Genomic DNA, 17787 nt, shown 5'->3' with positions numbered 1-17787 from the left:
TGCCTTAAACGTTGTCCTAGTGTTGGGAATTTTAGTATTTGAATTTTATCAGGTCAATATGTTAACAACTTTGATATACTTGGTGTTTTGGCTCTATAATACCTTTTTTGAATCAAACATTACCAATATGAATTATGACTTTATTGAACTGAGTTTTGTCATCCTTTTGTTTATATTTTATCCTCTGTTACAGACTTAAGAGTAATTCAAATCCTGTCCATTTCTATTTCATTGAAAAGAAGTCCAAGAACAGAAGTATGCATATAATCAAACACTTTAATTTGCATTTCTTTCAAACAAAAGGACAGGAACAAGTACATGAACAACATATGCATATAACATGCATGTCATTTGTTTTTTGCTAGATACAGTTGACCCTGCTGTCTATCCAGTTTTAATACAAGAATACCAATTACAGTCAACAACATGAACACAAACATCAAAATTTTCCCCATTTTTAGAACCCTAATTTCAGGTTCTAATTTACCAAATTTCCAAGCCATCTTCATCTTCCATTCTTCATCATCAACTGAATGTCTTGTTCTATCATCACATGGCATGACATCTTCCAAAACTTTATCAACCCACAAAAATAATCCACACCATTTCTTACCCACAGTCTGCACATCTAAGAAAATTCAATCAGCAAAATTTATATCCATAAATACAGCAATTAACAACAATAATACTTACATTGTAGTTTGGGCAACCCAGGAACGATCTCCCTGGATTAGAATCTGTCCCTGACCACCGCAGCACTGGTCTCGACCCGCAGGTACACCATTCTGGCAAACGAGCTTCTCTGTTTCTGTTCATTCTCCTCATGATGTTTCCAAATAATCGTGGATTGTTCGAACTCCCAGCTGCATTGCTCGTGCTTGCCATAACCGTCAGACTTCAAAGAGGGAGAAGACAAGTATACAGCACTGACGAGAAGAGAACAGAGTGAGCAATGTGGCCTTCAAACTTGGGGATTAGGGTTTTAACTTCACCTGAGGGACCAAATTGATGCGGGAGAGTTTACTCTGCCACATCAGCTAGCCATTGTAAGTCCCACGTGTCACGAACGCTGCCAGCTAAGCTTTTCGGTTGCGCCAGGTGTCCAGAAATTGTCGGAAGGACAACTTTGAGTCCCAGAGTGCAAGTTCGGGGATGACTCTGAGGAACTTTTAAGTTCAGGGACTACTATGAGGCTCGAGTGCAACTTCAGGGACTACATTGAGGCTTATCTCTTTGGTTGCGGGATCATGTCTACTAGATGCCTCCTACGGACGGCCCAGAGACCCTTCGACAGTACACCAGATACTACATTGTGTTATTGATCAGAGGATATCTGATGATAGACAAGTCAAACAATTTGGTCCACGTGCATTGGGTGCCTCTTCTCCGGGACTTTGGGCAGTGCCAGGTGTTGTCTTGGGGTTCGGCCGTGTTGGCATGGACGTACCAATCTTTGTGTTCGGTGGCACAGTGGGGTGTCATAGACATCGCCGGTTGCACTCTGTTGCTGAAAACTCCATCACCTGTTCCGCTATGATCCTCCCATGAATGTCGAACACATGCTCGTCCCCTAGAAGTCGAAATAGTCGAAATTGAAAAACTTCATTACCCATGGGTGCTAGCAACCTACACCCCGCTCCTCCAACCTCCCTCGCTTCTGAACCACCTAACTTGCTCAATATCAAACTCTTCAATTCCGACAACATACTTACTCACTGAGTTCACAATAGTATCGGATTTTCACACTCAAATGTCACCCGTTGTCGCCATTTCTCATACGACAATTGGGATAAACACACACAACTATATATACATTGTTACTGGCCATTGTTGCCTTGTTTTTGTGAGAAAATCGAGACAGAAAAATGTATGAAATATGTGTGAAAAATGCCAAGGATTACACATCCTTTTATAATAGATTAAAATTTATCTTCTTGTATCTTGTTTATACTATAAATAAGATACATGCAGATTCATCTTGTTTACAGTGTAAACGAGATAAGTCTATCTTGTTTACCGTGTCTATACATCAGCCTAACACGTGTATATCTTGTTTACACTATAAACGAGATAAGCAAGGGACGTAAATTTTGATAATTTTTTTAAAAAATATTTAATTTGATAATTATTATATTTATTTTATGTATTAAAATAAAAAATTTATATATTATTTATATCTTGTGTGTTATAATATATATATATATATATATATATATATATATTATATCGCTTTTCGTTTGTTAGAATTATTACAAGTTCAGTTTAAAAGCTTTCACTCTCTGAAATATTTTTTATGTATGTGTCAAGTTTAACATTTAATTTTAATCAATGGAATGTTATTTAAAAAATAAAATAAAATAAAATGATAATGCATGCTATGTTCTTTAATTTATAACTTTAAATAAATGACATCAACGCAAGCATTAGATTAGTAATAATATTTTTATTCGAATAATTTTATGAGAATATAAATTTTTTAAAATTATATTAGATTTGTCTTGATATTATAGATTATGTTATAAAAGATTTATAGAATCAAACTAATTTTATAAAAAAGTCGTAGAGGACAAAAGTTTCATCGGCTAAGAAGAGCAGGATCTACGTAGATTTTACGGGAATATAAATCTTTTAAAACTATGTTAGTTTTGTCCTGAGATTATAGATTATGACACAAAAAATTTATAGAATCAAACTACTCTTACAAAAAAAATTGTAAAAAATAAAAGTCCTCGTTGAGTAAGAAAGACTAAATCTCCGTAGATAAAAAAGTCAAATAATAAGATTTTTAATTATTATTTTTATGTGAAAAAGTTTAGTTTATTAATAATAATTAATTTTAACAATCGTTATCTAAAATTTGAAATAATTTAACGTGTATATTTTTACATTTGATTAGGTATTAAATCTGTTGCACAAATAGAAATAATTAATTTTTATGCTTGCTATTTAAAATAATTATTTTTTCTTTTTATTTATATAAAAATATAATTAGATATTAGTATAAAAAATTTATAATGATAGTTGTAAAATTAACTCAAAATCAATTTTTTTAAACAATTGAATCTTAATTCTAACTTTAATCATAATAATATTAGTATTCTCTCCAAATTATATGTAATAAATATTTGAAAGAAGAGAAATAAAAATATAGATTAAAAAAATATGTGGTGAAAATTTTATAACTAAATGAAAAAACTAAACAAATATGTATATATAATAATAATAATAATAATAATAATAATAATAATAATAATAATAATAATAATAATAATAATAATAATAATAATAATAATAATAATAATAATAATAATAATAATAATAATATGTTTTATTTGAATTATATCATTTTGTTAAATTTATTTTTTTTTTAAAATAGAAAGGTAAAAAATAGAGATTGAGAAAAAAAAAGAGAAAGATAAAGATGAAGTATGAGAGATGAAGTTTGTTAATTTTAAAAAAAAAACTTATTTTAATTGTAATAAAAACTATCAGGTAACACATTTTGATTTGTCAAATTACTAATATAAAATATAAATTATAAATTATATATAGAGAGGGAAGGGTAGAGAAAAATAGAAAAAAGAAAAGGTAGATGAAAGAATTTAGGAAGAGAATTTATTTATTTTGGAGAAAAATATTTTCTCTTAATTTAATAAGAGAGTGTCATATGACACATTTAGTTATTAAATTAGATAGTAATATATAATATATTATATATAGAGTAAAAATGGTAGAGAGAAATAGAAAAAAGGAGAGAGGTAGATGAGAGAATTTAGGAAGAGAATTTATTAATTTTAAGGGAAAATATTTTCTCTCAATTTTAATAAAAGAATGTCATGTGGCATATTTGGTTATTAAATTTAGATAGTAATATATATATTAATTTTAATGCAATTAAAGAATGTCATGTTATATATTTTGATTGTCAAATTTGTAATTAGTTATTGTGATATATAAAAAAGATAGAGTGGTTGAAGGAATGAAAGAGATAGAGAAACAGAAAAGGAGGAGGGGAGAACTCTTTAATTTTAGAAGAAAAGATTTGATTTTAATTGTAATGATGGAATGATATGTGTCATATTTTGATTGTAAAATTAGTAAGAAAGAGAAAAGAACTCTTTAATTTTAGAGAAAAAGATTTGATTTCAATTGTAATGAAGAATTTTTTGTTGTAAAATTAGTAGGAAAGAAGAGAGAATTCTTTAATTTTGGAAGGAAAACTTAGATTTCAATTATAATAAAAAAATAACATATGACACATTTTAATTATAAAATTAGTAATATATAATAGATATAATAATAATAACAACAACCCTCGTATGATCAAGAAATAAAGATGCAATAACTAAATTTTTAAAGTGACTCTTGACATTAAACTCATGTGTGATGTATCAAATTAATTTTTGAGATTTTATTTGTCTTATTAAATAGTAATACCTTTGAAATTAATTTTTGGATACTATAATGATTCTTCAACTTCTTTTCAAAAGTAACTCTTCAGGCAGAGTAATGAGTTGAAATTTCGAATACTATGCAGGACATATGTAACTAAACAAAATTTTGTTTGATTTTGGCCACTAATAAAAACATATGCAATGTAATTTTGTTATATCTAGGTTGCATTTTTTAGTTTGATTTTGGAAGAAAAGGTGTGCTAATGTTGGTGAAGAGTAAAAGAACATAGAGTGACTACAGATAAAAGAAGAGAACCTAGAGTGGTTCTACGATTGTAGGATTTCTAGGGCTGAGATCAGCAGTATGTACAGAGAAAGTACAACTGCGAGTGGGGTGCGGCGCGAATTGAATGACGTAGTAGAGTGCGGTGATGAATCCGGTAGGTCGAGTGCGGCAGGGACACAGCGTATTGATGGTGGCTTCGAGATAGCGAGGCTGAAAGGGGAGGTCTCATCTGGGTTGGTGGGTCCTCTTGAGCTCGTCGACATGCAGAAGGGGGAACGGGGTTGTGATTTGGCAAGGGAGGGGATAAGGACAGGTTGCGGTCCGTACAAAAAATGTTCGAAAAGGGTTTGACCGGTTAAAGGACCGGACGGTTTGGAAGGCCAAGGTCTGGCAGTAACGGCGGAGGTAAGGTGTGTATTGCTGGTTTTAAATGATTTTTAGCTCTTGGAATGTTAGGGGGTTGGCGGGAGTTGGAAAATTGAGTATGGTGAAAACCTTTAGGCGAAATTTTAATATACATATGCTATGCCTGGTAGAAACTAAAAGAGAGGTAGTAACTAAATTTGATGTTGTGCAACTGTGGGAAAATGATGCGGTAGGATGGGAGTATGTCGGGGCGGAAGGTGCTTCATGCGGTCTATTATTGATGTGGGATGAAACGGTTTTTAAGATAGGCAACTGTTATAAAGGAGATAGATGGTTATGCGTGGAGGGGGAGCTGATCAAGCGTAGTTTTCGTTGTGCTATTTGTTTAGTGTATGGTGCGCATATTAGGAATGAAAAGCTGGTTGTGTGGGAAGAGCTAAGCTTTTTATCTGGGTTATGTCAAGTACCTTTTTGCTTTATGGGAGACTTTAATGAGGTCGTTAAAGTGGAAGAGAGAAAAGGGGCTACTACTTTGACGGGGTCGGCAGCGGACTTTAAATCATGGATTCAGGGTATGGAACTAGTGGACTTAGACTTATCTGACCGCCTGTTTACCTGGTTCAGGGGCCAATCTTGTAGCCGCATTGATAGAATGTTGGTTACTTTGGAATGGCTAGAAGAGTTTCCCGATACTAGGCTACGAGGTGGTCCAAGAGGGTTATCGGATCATTGCCCAGTGGTGATGGAAGCTGCAAGGGTCAGAAGGGGGTCGAGACCTTTTCGAAGTCTTGAATCATGGTTCACTCATGAAGGGTTCTTGAGGATGGTGAAGGAGTAGTGGAGAAGCCTAGGGGAGGTGCGGTTCCTGGACAAGTTAAAGGCCATGACGATTCCTTTGGGCAGATGGCATAGAGAGAATTTTGGGTCTATGGACATGAGGATTAAAAATTTTGAGGAGGAGATCAAGAAAGTAGACGATATGGTCAGTAATGGAGTGCATGATGGAACCTTGGAAGCAAGAAGGAAGGCACTGGTTAGCTCTTGTAAGAGGTGGTATATCAGGAAGGAGGTACATTAGAAGCAGATGTCAAGATCCAGGCATGCAAAGGAGATAGACAAAAATACTCGATACTTTCATAATTTAGCCTCAGCTCGAAGGAGGAATAATCGGATTGATGCTTTAATGATTCATGGAAGAGTAGTGAGGAATCAAGCCAGGATTAAGGTGGCTATAAGAGATTTCTACAAGGACTTGTACTAACAGGAGGTGTCACCTAACGTAGGTTTTTGGGATGGGTTAGTAATGCAGATAGATGTGGAAGAGGCAACAGAATTGGAGTTGATGTCATCTGTTGAAGAGATAAAGGATGCAGTATGGGATTGCGAGTCAACAAAAGCACCAGGAAGTGACATATATAATATGAATTTCATCAAGAAGTGTTGGAAAAAAGTTGGGTAGGAGTTTACTGGAGCAGTCTTGGATTTTTTTCGGTCTTCTAGGTTACCTAGAGATTCAAATATCACTTGGGTGGCGCTGGCACCGAAGTTTGTTGGGGCTAAAGAAATAAAAGACCTCAAGCCGATTAGTATGGTGGGTTGTGTGTATAAGGTCATATCTAAGGTATTGGTTCAGAGAATGAGGAAGGTCATGCCAGGATTAGTAAGAGAGACACATAGTACGTTTGTGAATGGCAGGAAAATTCATGATGGGGCATTGATAGCCTGTGAGACTGTGCAGTGGCTGAAGGCTAGGAAGAAGAGTGCTGCGATTATTAAACTTAATTTTCAAAAGGCATACGACCGGGTCAAATGGAGTTTTGTGGATATTGTTTTGCAGAAGATGGGCTTCGGCCATATATGGAGGGGGTGGATTAAGGAGTGTGTCTGCTCTGCGTCTATGTCGGTTTTGATAAATGGGTCCCCCACTGAGCCTTTCAAGATGGAAAGGGGACTATGACAAGGAGATCCTTTATCGCCGTTTCTGTTTGTGCTAGTTGTTGATATGCTACATAGGATGATTAGGGAGACAGTGAGGAATGACCGCATCTATCCACTTTTGGTTGGAAGGGATAACATTGAGCTGTCACACTTACACTTTGCAGATGATACCATTCTCTTCTATCCTACTGAGGAAGAGACTATTAGGAACTACAAGCGATTGTTACGTTGCTTTGAGCTGATGTCGGGGTTGAGTATCAATTTTGAGAAGTCTAGCTTCATTCCGGTTAATAGTGATCAGTATTGGGCGCGTAAGATGTGTCAGTTGCTGGGATGCAAGGAGGAGTCTCTACCAGTCTGATATCTTGGCATTTCTCTTGGAGCAAACCCGAGGCTTGTAAAGACTTGGAAACCGATGATTGATAAGGTGGAAGACAAGTTAAGTATGTGGAAAGCAAAGACCCTAAACAAAGCGGGTAAGCTGGTTCTTATTAAGTATGTTCTGAATAGTTTGCCTATCTACTATCTTAGCCTATACAAGATGCCGAAGGCGATAGCGAAAAAGTTGATCTCACTCCAAAGGTGCTTCTTGTGGAGTAAAGAGAATGGGAGAAATGAGATACCACTAGTAAAATGGGAAGTGGTGATGGCTCCAAAAAAGGCAGGTGGTCTGGGAATTGGAGACGCAGTAATTCAGAATACAACTTTGCTCTTTAAGTGGTGGTGGAGGTTCTCGAAAGAGAATTGTCTCCTGTGGAAGAAAGTCGTCTGCTCCTGTAATAACTTGAATCCGAATGAGAAGCTGTGTGGTCAGCCTATACCTACAAGGAGGGTCCTTGGAAGGATATTTGTCAGTTACAAATCAATGAGCCATATGTGAGAGAAAAAAAATGATCAGGGGTTTGTATATGGATGTAGGGAATGGCAGAATAGTACGGTTCTGAGAGGATATCTGGTTACCTCACGGTGTTCTTAAAGAGTTATTTCCAAGGCTTTTCTCGGTCTCAAACCTCAAATGTTCTGTTATTGGGGATTATGGATTTTGGGATGGGTTATAGTGGATATGGAATTTTCAATGAAAGATAGAGTTTTTTTAGTGGGAGTTGACACTAGTAAACCAACTCCATCAGGTTTTACAGTCTGTTCAGCTAACATCTGAGAGGAAGGACAGAGTGGTCTGGAAATTTGATAGATTTGGTATTTATTCGACTAACTCATTTATGCAGGTGTTGCAGGAAGTGGTTCTCTCGGAGGAAATAACAAGCTATAGCTTCACAAGTGCAATTTGGAAGGGTTTCGTTCCACCAAGGATCGAGTTATTCTCTTGGTTTGTGTTGGTGGGGAGGGTGAATACTAAGGACAGACTGTGTAGACTAGGTGTAATTAACCCAAATGATAGTACATGTGTCTTATGTGGTAAGTCTGTGGAGTCTGCTTTTCATTTGTTTGCTGGTTGTGAGATTTCCTGGCAGGTGTGGTGTGCTTGGCTATTCGTTCTTGGAAGGAAATGGACCATGCCTGGTACACTCAAACAACACTTTGAAAGCTGGACGAATGCTGCAGCAAGAAGAGGTGATAGGACGAGGTGGGTGATTAACTTCTTTGTTGTTATCTGGACAGTTTGGCTAGAATGGAATGATAGAATCTTCAGGAATCAAAATTCATGTGTGATGGATATTATTAGTAGATCCTTCTTGCTCTTCGAGGAGTGGAGTAGTGGTGAACCCTATAGTTGTTGATGACAATGCCGAAGATAACTAAGGGTTGTCATGACTAAAGTTGTTGCTCCATCTTGTTGTGTTGAGCTTTTTTTCTTAAAAAAAAAGAAAAGAAAAGAAAAGAAGAAGTGGAGAAGAAAAAAAAGTCTAACACTGATGAAAATTTTGTATGTACAAACTGTTTTGATGCCCAAATATAACAAAACGATGTAGCATTTGCTTTTTACATGTGTTTAGTGTGATATTGGTGGTATTAATTCATTGCTCCGTTTGCTGAATTTTTATCAAAAACAAGTTGAAGGACCATTATAGTACTCGAAAATCAATCTCAAAAATATTATTAATACAACTGAAACTCTAGAAATTAATTTAGTGTAGGAATTCAATTTCAAAAACTATTTTAGAGTTTTAGTCTATGCGACACCCACATGAATATTAATAACTTCTCCAAAACGGAAGTTATATTTATTTAGTAGAGTAAAGGCAGAATGAGTGCAAAACGCTACGTCAAGCACAAAGGTTTGCGACTCTGATTTGTGGTAATCCATGGATAGACGGTGCAGTAATCCTTGGATCTGGATACACAGATTAAACAAAAAAAATCGTATTGTTATTTATTTAGTGTAGTGGAAATTTTATAATATTGTTATTTATGCATTGATGCAATAATATATAATTAAGTTGTTATATAATCTTTTAACTTATTCATATTATGGTTGTAAAGCAAGTTGATCATTATCAAACAATGAAGTAACCATTAAAATCAGTGTGTAAATTTTAAAAAATGACATCTGATAAACTATTTATTATTTAAAAGATTTTATTAGGTAGTCAATAATTTTTGTGAATAATTTGAATAAAAAATTTTAAAGTTGTCACATTGTTTAATATTAGAATAACCATTCGCACACCTAATGAATTGAATATCGGATATATCCATTGTCACATTGTTTAATATTTTCATTGTCTACCTATACTTTTCTTTATTTAAAACATCTTTTCGCTAAAGCTAAAATAAGTTTTTTTTTAAAGAAAAATATAATTGTTTTAAGAAATATTTTTTATTTTTAGTATTTTTTTTACTTAAAAAAAATGGTCAAACATACTTGAAAACTAAAATATCTTTGTCTTATAACTTAGTGCCATCCAAATATACAAAGAGATTTTACAATTAAATCCTAATTTTAGATTAGTTAAAATTCAATCTTATAATTTTGTATCGCACAAAACTTAAACGGCAATACGCCAATAGCTATTACATTTTTTACGAAGAGTTTTCGGGTCAGTAAAATTTGCGATGTTTAATTATCAATTAGCTATTATTAATATTTTTAATGTTGTCAGATGACATCTAATAACGTATGATTATTCATTTTTTTTTGATAAATAAGTGCAGATCAAATTTTAACAAAAATATTACCACCTAGACTTCTCTCTTTTTCTACTGTGCGAGTGAAATACGTATCTTGAGGAACTATTCAATATTTCGAAAGTACATCACTTGTTACTTAGTATAAAAAATAAAGAATTTAATTTTTACGTGTCGTCATAGATTAAAAAATTAATTGAAATCTATTGTTAAGGGGGGAAATGAAGATTTAGAAAAGGAAACTGAGGAGGTTACGTGTGAATTACAAAATGGTGCCATTTCATCTGCATCTATAAAATCTCTGAATTGGCAAAGCAAGGCAATGTTGGAAGCTAAGCTTCATAAGCAAGCCCTTCTGGCGGAAGAAGGAATATTAAGATGTTGGAAGGGGAAGGTATGGTGAAAGAAACTGACATGCCGTTAAAGATGCAAATCCAGGCCATGGCATGTGCTTCTTAGGCCCTTGACCTTTATGATGTTCATGATTGCATCTCTATTGCTGCTCACATCAAGAAGGTAATTAATTAATCATTAATGTACTTTTGTATTTGTGTATGTGTTGATCCAATCAATAATCATGATTCATGAAGTAGTTTTTTGATCTGCAGGAATTTGATAAGGTGTATGGAATGGGATGGCAATGTGTGGTGGGTTTCAATTTTGGGTGCTTCTTCACCCATTCACCTGGCACTTTCATCTATTTTGCTCTTGAGACCCTTAATTTCCTTATATACAAGGGAACCTCCTCTGATCTCTCTTCTCTTTCTGTAACATAGCATAGGTTTTCTTTATCATCTCAAGTATATCAATCAAACCATAATTAATTAAAATGTATGTTCTCCTTGTTTTATTCATTCTTATTTCGTGTCCTTAAGCTGCGTTTGTTTCTCAGAATATGATAAGACACTGAAAATAAGACATAAATAATATATATACAAAATTTAGTGTTTTTGTATTTTATTTGGTGATAAAGTAGAATAAATTATAAAAATCTAATTTATTCTCATTTTTTATTAAAAAATTTTGAGAAAAAATATAATAATAAAAATATAATAATGAAAAATTAACAAAAATAAGAAAGGAAAAAATGAAAAATAAATTGTATCATTTGCTAGTATTTCTATGTTTTTACTGTTAAGATTAATACAAAATACACTAATTCAATATTTTTAGAAATAATATTTCTATTTATATCTTATGTGTCAAACATGAATCTGTGTCCCTGGCTCAGCTTCCCACACAGTCTAAGAATATATTCATTCCCTCCTTTTAACACAATGGGGTTACTTACCATTTTAACAAGAGTTTTGTTGTGATGATATTAACAAAAAGAAGAAATTAAAGAAAGATCAAAGATCGCATATCTTAGCTTGTTCCCTTGTCAGTCTCACTTGTTTGTTTGTCGTTATATCATTTATTTTCAACGAGGCCCGCAGAAAGGGATATATATCACATACAACTATTCAATCGTTAAATAAGTCACAAACCAGATCGCAATTGTAAAGGGTTACAACTCACATGCTGTGAGTTTGGAATTACAACAATTACATGTGATATCATCATCATGTATTGTAACAGAATAAACAGAAAATTGTTGGAGCAAAACATAAATTGTGGAACCTGCCACAATAATTTTTTGTTGTGAAGATATTTACCCTATTTTGTAGTTAAAATTTCGCACTATTCCAGAATCACACGCAATTATACAAATATTTGCTTACTACATAAGACACTTTAATTAACACTGCATTGTCATACGTGAAGAAGAGCAGGGAATGTGATACAAGGACCAAAAAAAGGAAAAGAATAACATTTTCCCTTAAGGAACTAACAGGTGAATATGGTGTCAAGTCTTTCACTGGATTCGTCTAGAACGTCGCATGCGCCATAAGAGGTCACTACCATGCGAGGATCTTCTGTGGCGTCCAACCTTCTGGGTACTCTACCCAAAATTGAAAATCAATGATACAGATTAGTGGATTACAGAGTGATCAACTCCATATTATGCAGATCAATCTACCATGATATATTAGATATAGAGCAGGCACTCACATGGAAATGAAATGAGGAATTTGGAACTTTTGTTAAGACTTCTAAACCATCCTGAACAGGTACCACTGTTGTTTAAGACGGAATTCGGAAAGGAAACTTTTGTTAGAGAAAAATAAAAGAAAATGATGAGAACAAACATGTGTAATAGCATTTGTTACCGGTGGCCAGGTTGTGATGTCCCTTATTTGAAGCGGTTGTTTGCTTCAACTTAGAAGTTGGGCATGGTTTGCAAGTATACATAAAAAGTGGCAAGTCCACAAGAGCCTCTGGTACATGTTTTTCTTCAGTCTTTGGTGGATTTTGATTTTCAGAATCTCTGCATTAGGGTGCCAAAACCATAAATATCAAGCATAGATGTATAAAAATATATTTCACATTCATAGATTAAGCATGGTGTTTCTTGATTCTGACTTGTGGTCAGACATACATTACTCTATTAGATTCGGATATTAAGGATTGAAGTAGTACCTTAATTTGTCTTTGTTTGATCTCTCAAGGGAAGGTGCTGATCATGGAAAATACTTTAAAATAATAAATCATATAAAATAGGAATTGATTTGAAAAGTTTTGAGTGTTACGGAATACTTACGTGATGATAGATAACGTTTATGATACCTTTTCACGTTGTCGCAAAATTGCATTTTTGAAAGACCAGTTGTATGAGCATATTGTTCGCATGAGAGGAGTCTCTGTCAAAAGCATGTATAGTTCTCATTAGCATACTTTTTTGAATAAATTTATGATTTTCATGTAGCAAAGCAATAGCGCTAACTTGTTTGAGGCATTGGACTCGTGACTCAGCTTCAGAAAACGCATTTGTCTGAGAAATAAGGCCATCAAGTTTAGCTGAGACATTTCCAAGATGATCAACAACAGTGACCATTGTCTTGCGTATGTAGTCCTTTGTATTTTCCACCACACTGCAACCCTTATAAAATCCAATCAGTCATTTTCAATTATTCATACAAATTTACTTAGAATGTTTTATCAATTTTTTGTAGTTTGTACATCTAAGAGTAAAAAAATTCACTAAACATAACAGAAACCAATACTGGAGAAAATAATGTTTGAGCATGGTGAATGTTGTATTGTAGGACTCACATGCTTCTCTCTTTGCTGTTCAGGAATGTTACTTCACAATACTCTGCAGCGTCGTGAAGCTGAGACCGCAGCGCCCTTAGCTCCTGAAACAACCATCAACAATACAAAGATGCAACTTTTCTGAACAATTGGTCGATATGGCATTGCTAAGAGAGTATGGAATATATATGATATATATGGATGTGAACCTTGAGAGACTCGTCAAAGTGCATGATTTCTTCTACCCTATCCTCAGCTTGTGCAGGATTTTCATAGGAACAAGAGTTCAAATTCATCTCCATGATGCAGTTACTGACTCTCTGGATGAAACACTAATTTGAAGTAGTGAAGGCACAGATTGTAATGAAAAAGAAGCAAACATAGGGTCTAAATGCTTCTTTTTTGACCGAGAATTGTGCATGTATTGTGTCCAATTATGACAAATCAAGAAATACTATATTGTATAGATTTTGGAGGCATATGTGATATGACAGAATAGACAAACACATAACTCACAAGCCCCCTTATAAAAAGGTTCTGCAGCCATGGCTAGCCAACATAGAGGATCATGACAAATAAACAGTTTCATTCCCGTGATTTTCTGTCTTTACCTACTTTTGTGCTTAAAAAAAAAAAAAAAAAACCAAGGTAAAACGACTCAGCATATAATGTAATGACAGAAAATAAAGAGACTATGTCCGTTTAAAAATTGACACACAAATTAGAGCTGCTCACTCCTCACTACAGTTTGATTGTTATATCTCAGTTTTTAAATAGATGCCTTGCAGTGTTGCGGTCAGTAGTAAATATTATATAATATGCATCAATTTCCGGGGCCAAAAGAAAGGTAACGCATCAATCTACCTCTCTGAAAACGATAAGAGAAACAGGAATCAATAATTTCATGTTATCTTTATATTTTGAATTGCACATGACTTGTTGGAGGGTGGAGAGCTTAACTGTGCTTGGCATAAACAGCATTAGAACGTGCAATACCTCATGTCATGTGAAATACAAATAATACACAAGCCACAGCACCTTACTGGTTTTTGGTCATATACTAATACAAAAGTTCCTATCATGGGTCGTTTGGATTTGCTAGACCCAAGGCCAGCTTCAGCGATTGGGCCCATTTTCTTGCTTAAATTTTGTTGAACAGTGATTAATTTATGCCAATGAGTCGTAACTCAAACAGCATATGTCCTCCCTTCTCGCTAGGAGGTCTCGGGTTTAAGCCCCTAATGTAACTTGACCCTTCCAAAAAAAAAAAAGATTATTCTATAGCAATCATGAACATACCCAGTTAATTTTCTAATTCATAGTTCAGTATACTTGAAAAATGACAATTGAACTTCATATATGAAAATCAATGGTACAACCAGCAATCTATCCTACAGCCGCAATTTTAGGTAATATCCGAGTTTGTATATTAGGACAACAATGCTTAAAAAATATAAAATTTTGTACATTTCTCGAGGTGATTCCTTAAGCTCTTTGCGCTTGCCAATATTCTGCTGTTGCATTGTAACTCCTTGGTAGAAGCGGTTGTAGTTGTAAGAGCTGATCTTGCAAATTCCCCTGATTAGAGTCTAATTTAAAGGATCAGAATATCATGTTATTCACCATTGAAGTGATATGCAGAGTTATTAAACTAAGTAATGAGTAAACTGATATCAGTAATTTCATTGAAACAACAATAGCCAATGACATTGTAAACTGTAGAGTTCTAAAAGGAACAATGGAAACAATATGTACGAGATACAATCCTCAGTGATTAAGCCTTCAGTTATTTCCAGTAGCCGTTGAAGAATCTTCACAAACCATGCCTGAGGTCGAGCGGGTAATGCACAACCATCTTCTCTCTGATTCATAGTTAACTTCTGTCTCAATTGGAACATGCCAGTGGCCTTGCTCTGATTCCTGCTAACCAAATATGCCATGTTATATTCCCTTCTCATTTTCTTCTCTTTACATATCCATTATTTCTATTCAGCTTCACATTTTTTAGGAAAAAACAAAAGATGAAAATATTAGCTCCCTGATGTTCTAAAGAGCTTTCCAGTACCTGAATTACAACGGAACAAGGAGGCGGCATGTGAAACTGCGGACCAGAATCAGTGAAACTGAACCGTACCTTAAATTTGAACAAGGATACTAGTGTTAAAAGTATGGTAATAGAATTAATGGCGATAAATTATACCCTATTTGATCAAATATATTATACAAAAAGCATGCAGCAAGACTATCAAAACAAAGCCTTGATAGAAAAACTTTCTTTGCTCACCTGATGCCTCTCTTTCCACTTGGGGAAGAAATCATTTCCCAGAAGCTGAAATAGATGATCTCTCATCTCATCGTTTGTAACAAGTAAGCATTTAAATTTTATAGCTGCATACAACCAATACCTGAAGCAAAGGTCAGCAAATGAAGGATGATATGCATAATTTATTGAAACTGAATGAATAAGTTGTTGAAATTATATCATCCCATATTGTTCTTACCAGTCATCATTTGATCCTGTAGGTGTTGCATAGAGTGCATCAGCATTATTCCACCTATCAATTAGCGCCCTGTTGATTGGTTCACCCATTTTCTCTCCTTTGATTCGACGATGATGCAAAATAATAAGGGGAAATTTTCTTGAAGGGAGCTTTTGCCGTATTCCATTAACAACAGCATTGACCTAAAGGTTTCACCTCAGAAAAAATTAATCAACAGTCACAGCATGCATAAAAGCTGAATATTTTGTACATTCAGTAATTTACCATGGATGGCTTGAATTTCCTTTGACGGAATAGACCTACATTTGCAGCATCTACCACTGCTTCAAAAGGTCCATGGTTGTCAAGCCAGGCCTGCAATTCACAATTCTATTCATTCCACTGCATCCATGTAAAATGAGACCAGAACTAAAATACATTATCTAGTTGCTTACTTGAAATTTCTGAAAGTTCAACTTTTTCTCCCTCATCACAGCAATGGATGCCACTGACTTAGCAAAATTCTCAGTTTCAATAGGATCAAGATCAATAGTGGCTAAATGCACTCCACAGCATTTACACATTCCATCATCTCCAATTGTTGTATGAGAAACTTCCCATTTTCCCTTTCCCAACCAACCTTGTCCATGCCAACCTCCACCACTATTTTCCATTGCTTCCTTTATTGATCTTATATCCCATTTTCTTTTCCCTAATCTAGAAGCCTGTCTACCCTTAAACCAATCAACAATCAAAGATGCAGTAGAAGGTGAGACTTTCCTTACACTACTTCTTAGTTTATGCAACACATAGTATACCTTGTCACCCTTGCCGGCTTGTACGCTTACCCTTAAGAGTGCCTCCAATTCAGGCTCTTCAGGGTAGACGCCATCGTCAAGCATGTGCTTTTCAACATCAAATGCTTTATCTATTTCTCCATTACTACAATAGGTAGATAGAGCAGGACCATAAGACCGTAACCGAGGATTTATCCCCATGATCTTCATCTGCTTCACCATCTCAAAAGCCCTATCACCATCTCCCATGGACATGGCCATTCTAGCCACAGATGTCAATGCAGCTTCATTCACTTGGACCTTATCCAAACACATACTATCATATATTTCGAACCCTCTCTGTAGTGCATATTTCTTGACATCCTCACTAACCATAATTCCGTGATCTTCTTGTCTGCTAGAGCTAGAACCATCTTTTACAAACGAAGAATCCTCATTTGCAAAAGGGTTTCCTGATTTCTCAGCAGAATTGAAAGCTGACACCAAGACTTCACTGTCTGAAGCATAATTCAACTCTGCTGAATCATTGCCCTCATCAGTGGCTGATGAAAGCAATGCATTCAAAGTTCGAGAACCGGTTCCACTTTTAGCGGGTCGAACAACACCAACAGCAGCAGAAGAACAAAGATACAAGAGAACGGTGTAATGGTGCTGGCCCAACTTGACCCCTTTAGCAAGAGCTGAGTCATATAAGGACAATGCTCCCATCACATCCCCTCTTTTGGAGCACATATCAAGAGCAACCCGCAACTTCAACTCTGGCGAATCTTGATCTTTCTTCTTCCTCTTCTTCTTATTCTTCTTGTCCTGCTCCTCCTCCGTCATGTTCACCAGATTCTCCTTCTCCTTCTTCTGCCATCTCTCAGTAACCGCTTGTCTGCCACTACTACTATCACTCAAGGTAGAGGAAGAAGAAGCGGTTCTGTCTCTGTAATCACGTGTTCTCCTATTGAACCTGGTGTCAGGGTCAGCTTTCACTGAGTTTCTGGTTGGTGTTTCAACTAGAGATTTGACCGAAGAGTAGCCAGGCCCGGTTTGATGTTGTTGTTGTTGGCGTCGTTTTTGTTTGAAAGAGATGGTCTCGTGAGGATGATGTGAAGAAACACGTGATGTGAGTTGGAAGGGGTTTCTAAGAGGAAAGGAGGAAGAGGAAGAAAAAGAAGAGAGGGAAAATGAGAGAAGGCGTTGGGGTTGGAGTGTGTTGAAGGTGGCCATGTGTGGCTTTTCCCTTCACCTCTCCGAGCTTTGAAGGTGATAACGAAGATTGGGAGAATTGAACCGGTCAATGAACGGTCAAATGACTGGTT

At 35.2% G+C, this 17787-nt stretch overlaps 2 protein-coding genes and 1 pseudogene across 5 annotated transcripts; 1 reads left to right on the top strand and 2 right to left on the bottom strand.

Annotated features, from left to right (window-relative positions):
- Nucleotides 1-10300: 10300 nt before the first annotated feature.
- LOC112770216 (uncharacterized) lies at nt 10301-10940 on the top strand (annotated as a pseudogene).
- A 578-nt stretch (nt 10941-11518) lies between these two features.
- LOC112790241 (protein ABIL1) lies at nt 11519-14130 on the bottom strand. The gene is made up of 8 exons (XM_025832547.3): nt 13413-14130; nt 13225-13307; nt 12896-13043; nt 12713-12812; nt 12592-12628; nt 12282-12439; nt 12124-12188; nt 11519-12013 (listed from the first exon to the last, which is right to left on the bottom strand). The coding sequence occupies exons 1-8, from the start codon at nt 13503-13505 to the stop codon at nt 11927-11929; spliced, it is 771 nt and encodes a 256-aa protein (XP_025688332.1). The 5' UTR covers nt 13506-14130; the 3' UTR covers nt 11519-11926.
- On the bottom strand, nt 14100-17787 carry LOC112790240 (proteinaceous RNase P 1, chloroplastic/mitochondrial). Of its 4 annotated transcripts, XR_011879764.1 has the most exons (8): nt 16139-17770; nt 15969-16058; nt 15705-15886; nt 15488-15608; nt 15269-15337; nt 14959-15123; nt 14671-14792; nt 14100-14457 (listed from the first exon to the last, which is right to left on the bottom strand). XR_011879764.1 is itself a non-coding variant. In XM_025832546.3 (7 exons), exons 1-6 carry the CDS (start codon nt 17693-17695, stop codon nt 14986-14988), a joined length of 2157 nt encoding a protein of 718 aa, XP_025688331.1. In that variant the 5' UTR covers nt 17696-17770; the 3' UTR covers nt 14533-14792; nt 14959-14985. The 4 variants fall into 4 exon arrangements, 2 of the variants coding, with proteins under 2 accessions (XP_025688331.1, XP_025688330.1); XM_025832546.3 differs by lacking the exon at nt 14100-14457 and having other exon boundaries at nt 14533-14792; XR_003196554.2 differs by lacking the exon at nt 14100-14457 and having other exon boundaries at nt 14533-15123; nt 15488-15591.

The sequence above is a fragment of the Arachis hypogaea genome, chromosome 3 (genome assembly GCF_003086295.3).
Source record: "Arachis hypogaea cultivar Tifrunner chromosome 3, arahy.Tifrunner.gnm2.J5K5, whole genome shotgun sequence".
Lineage (NCBI taxonomy): Eukaryota > Viridiplantae > Streptophyta > Magnoliopsida > Fabales > Fabaceae > Arachis > Arachis hypogaea.
Note: the sequence above shows the minus strand (reverse complement) of the source record. Positions and strands in the feature narration are given on the sequence as shown.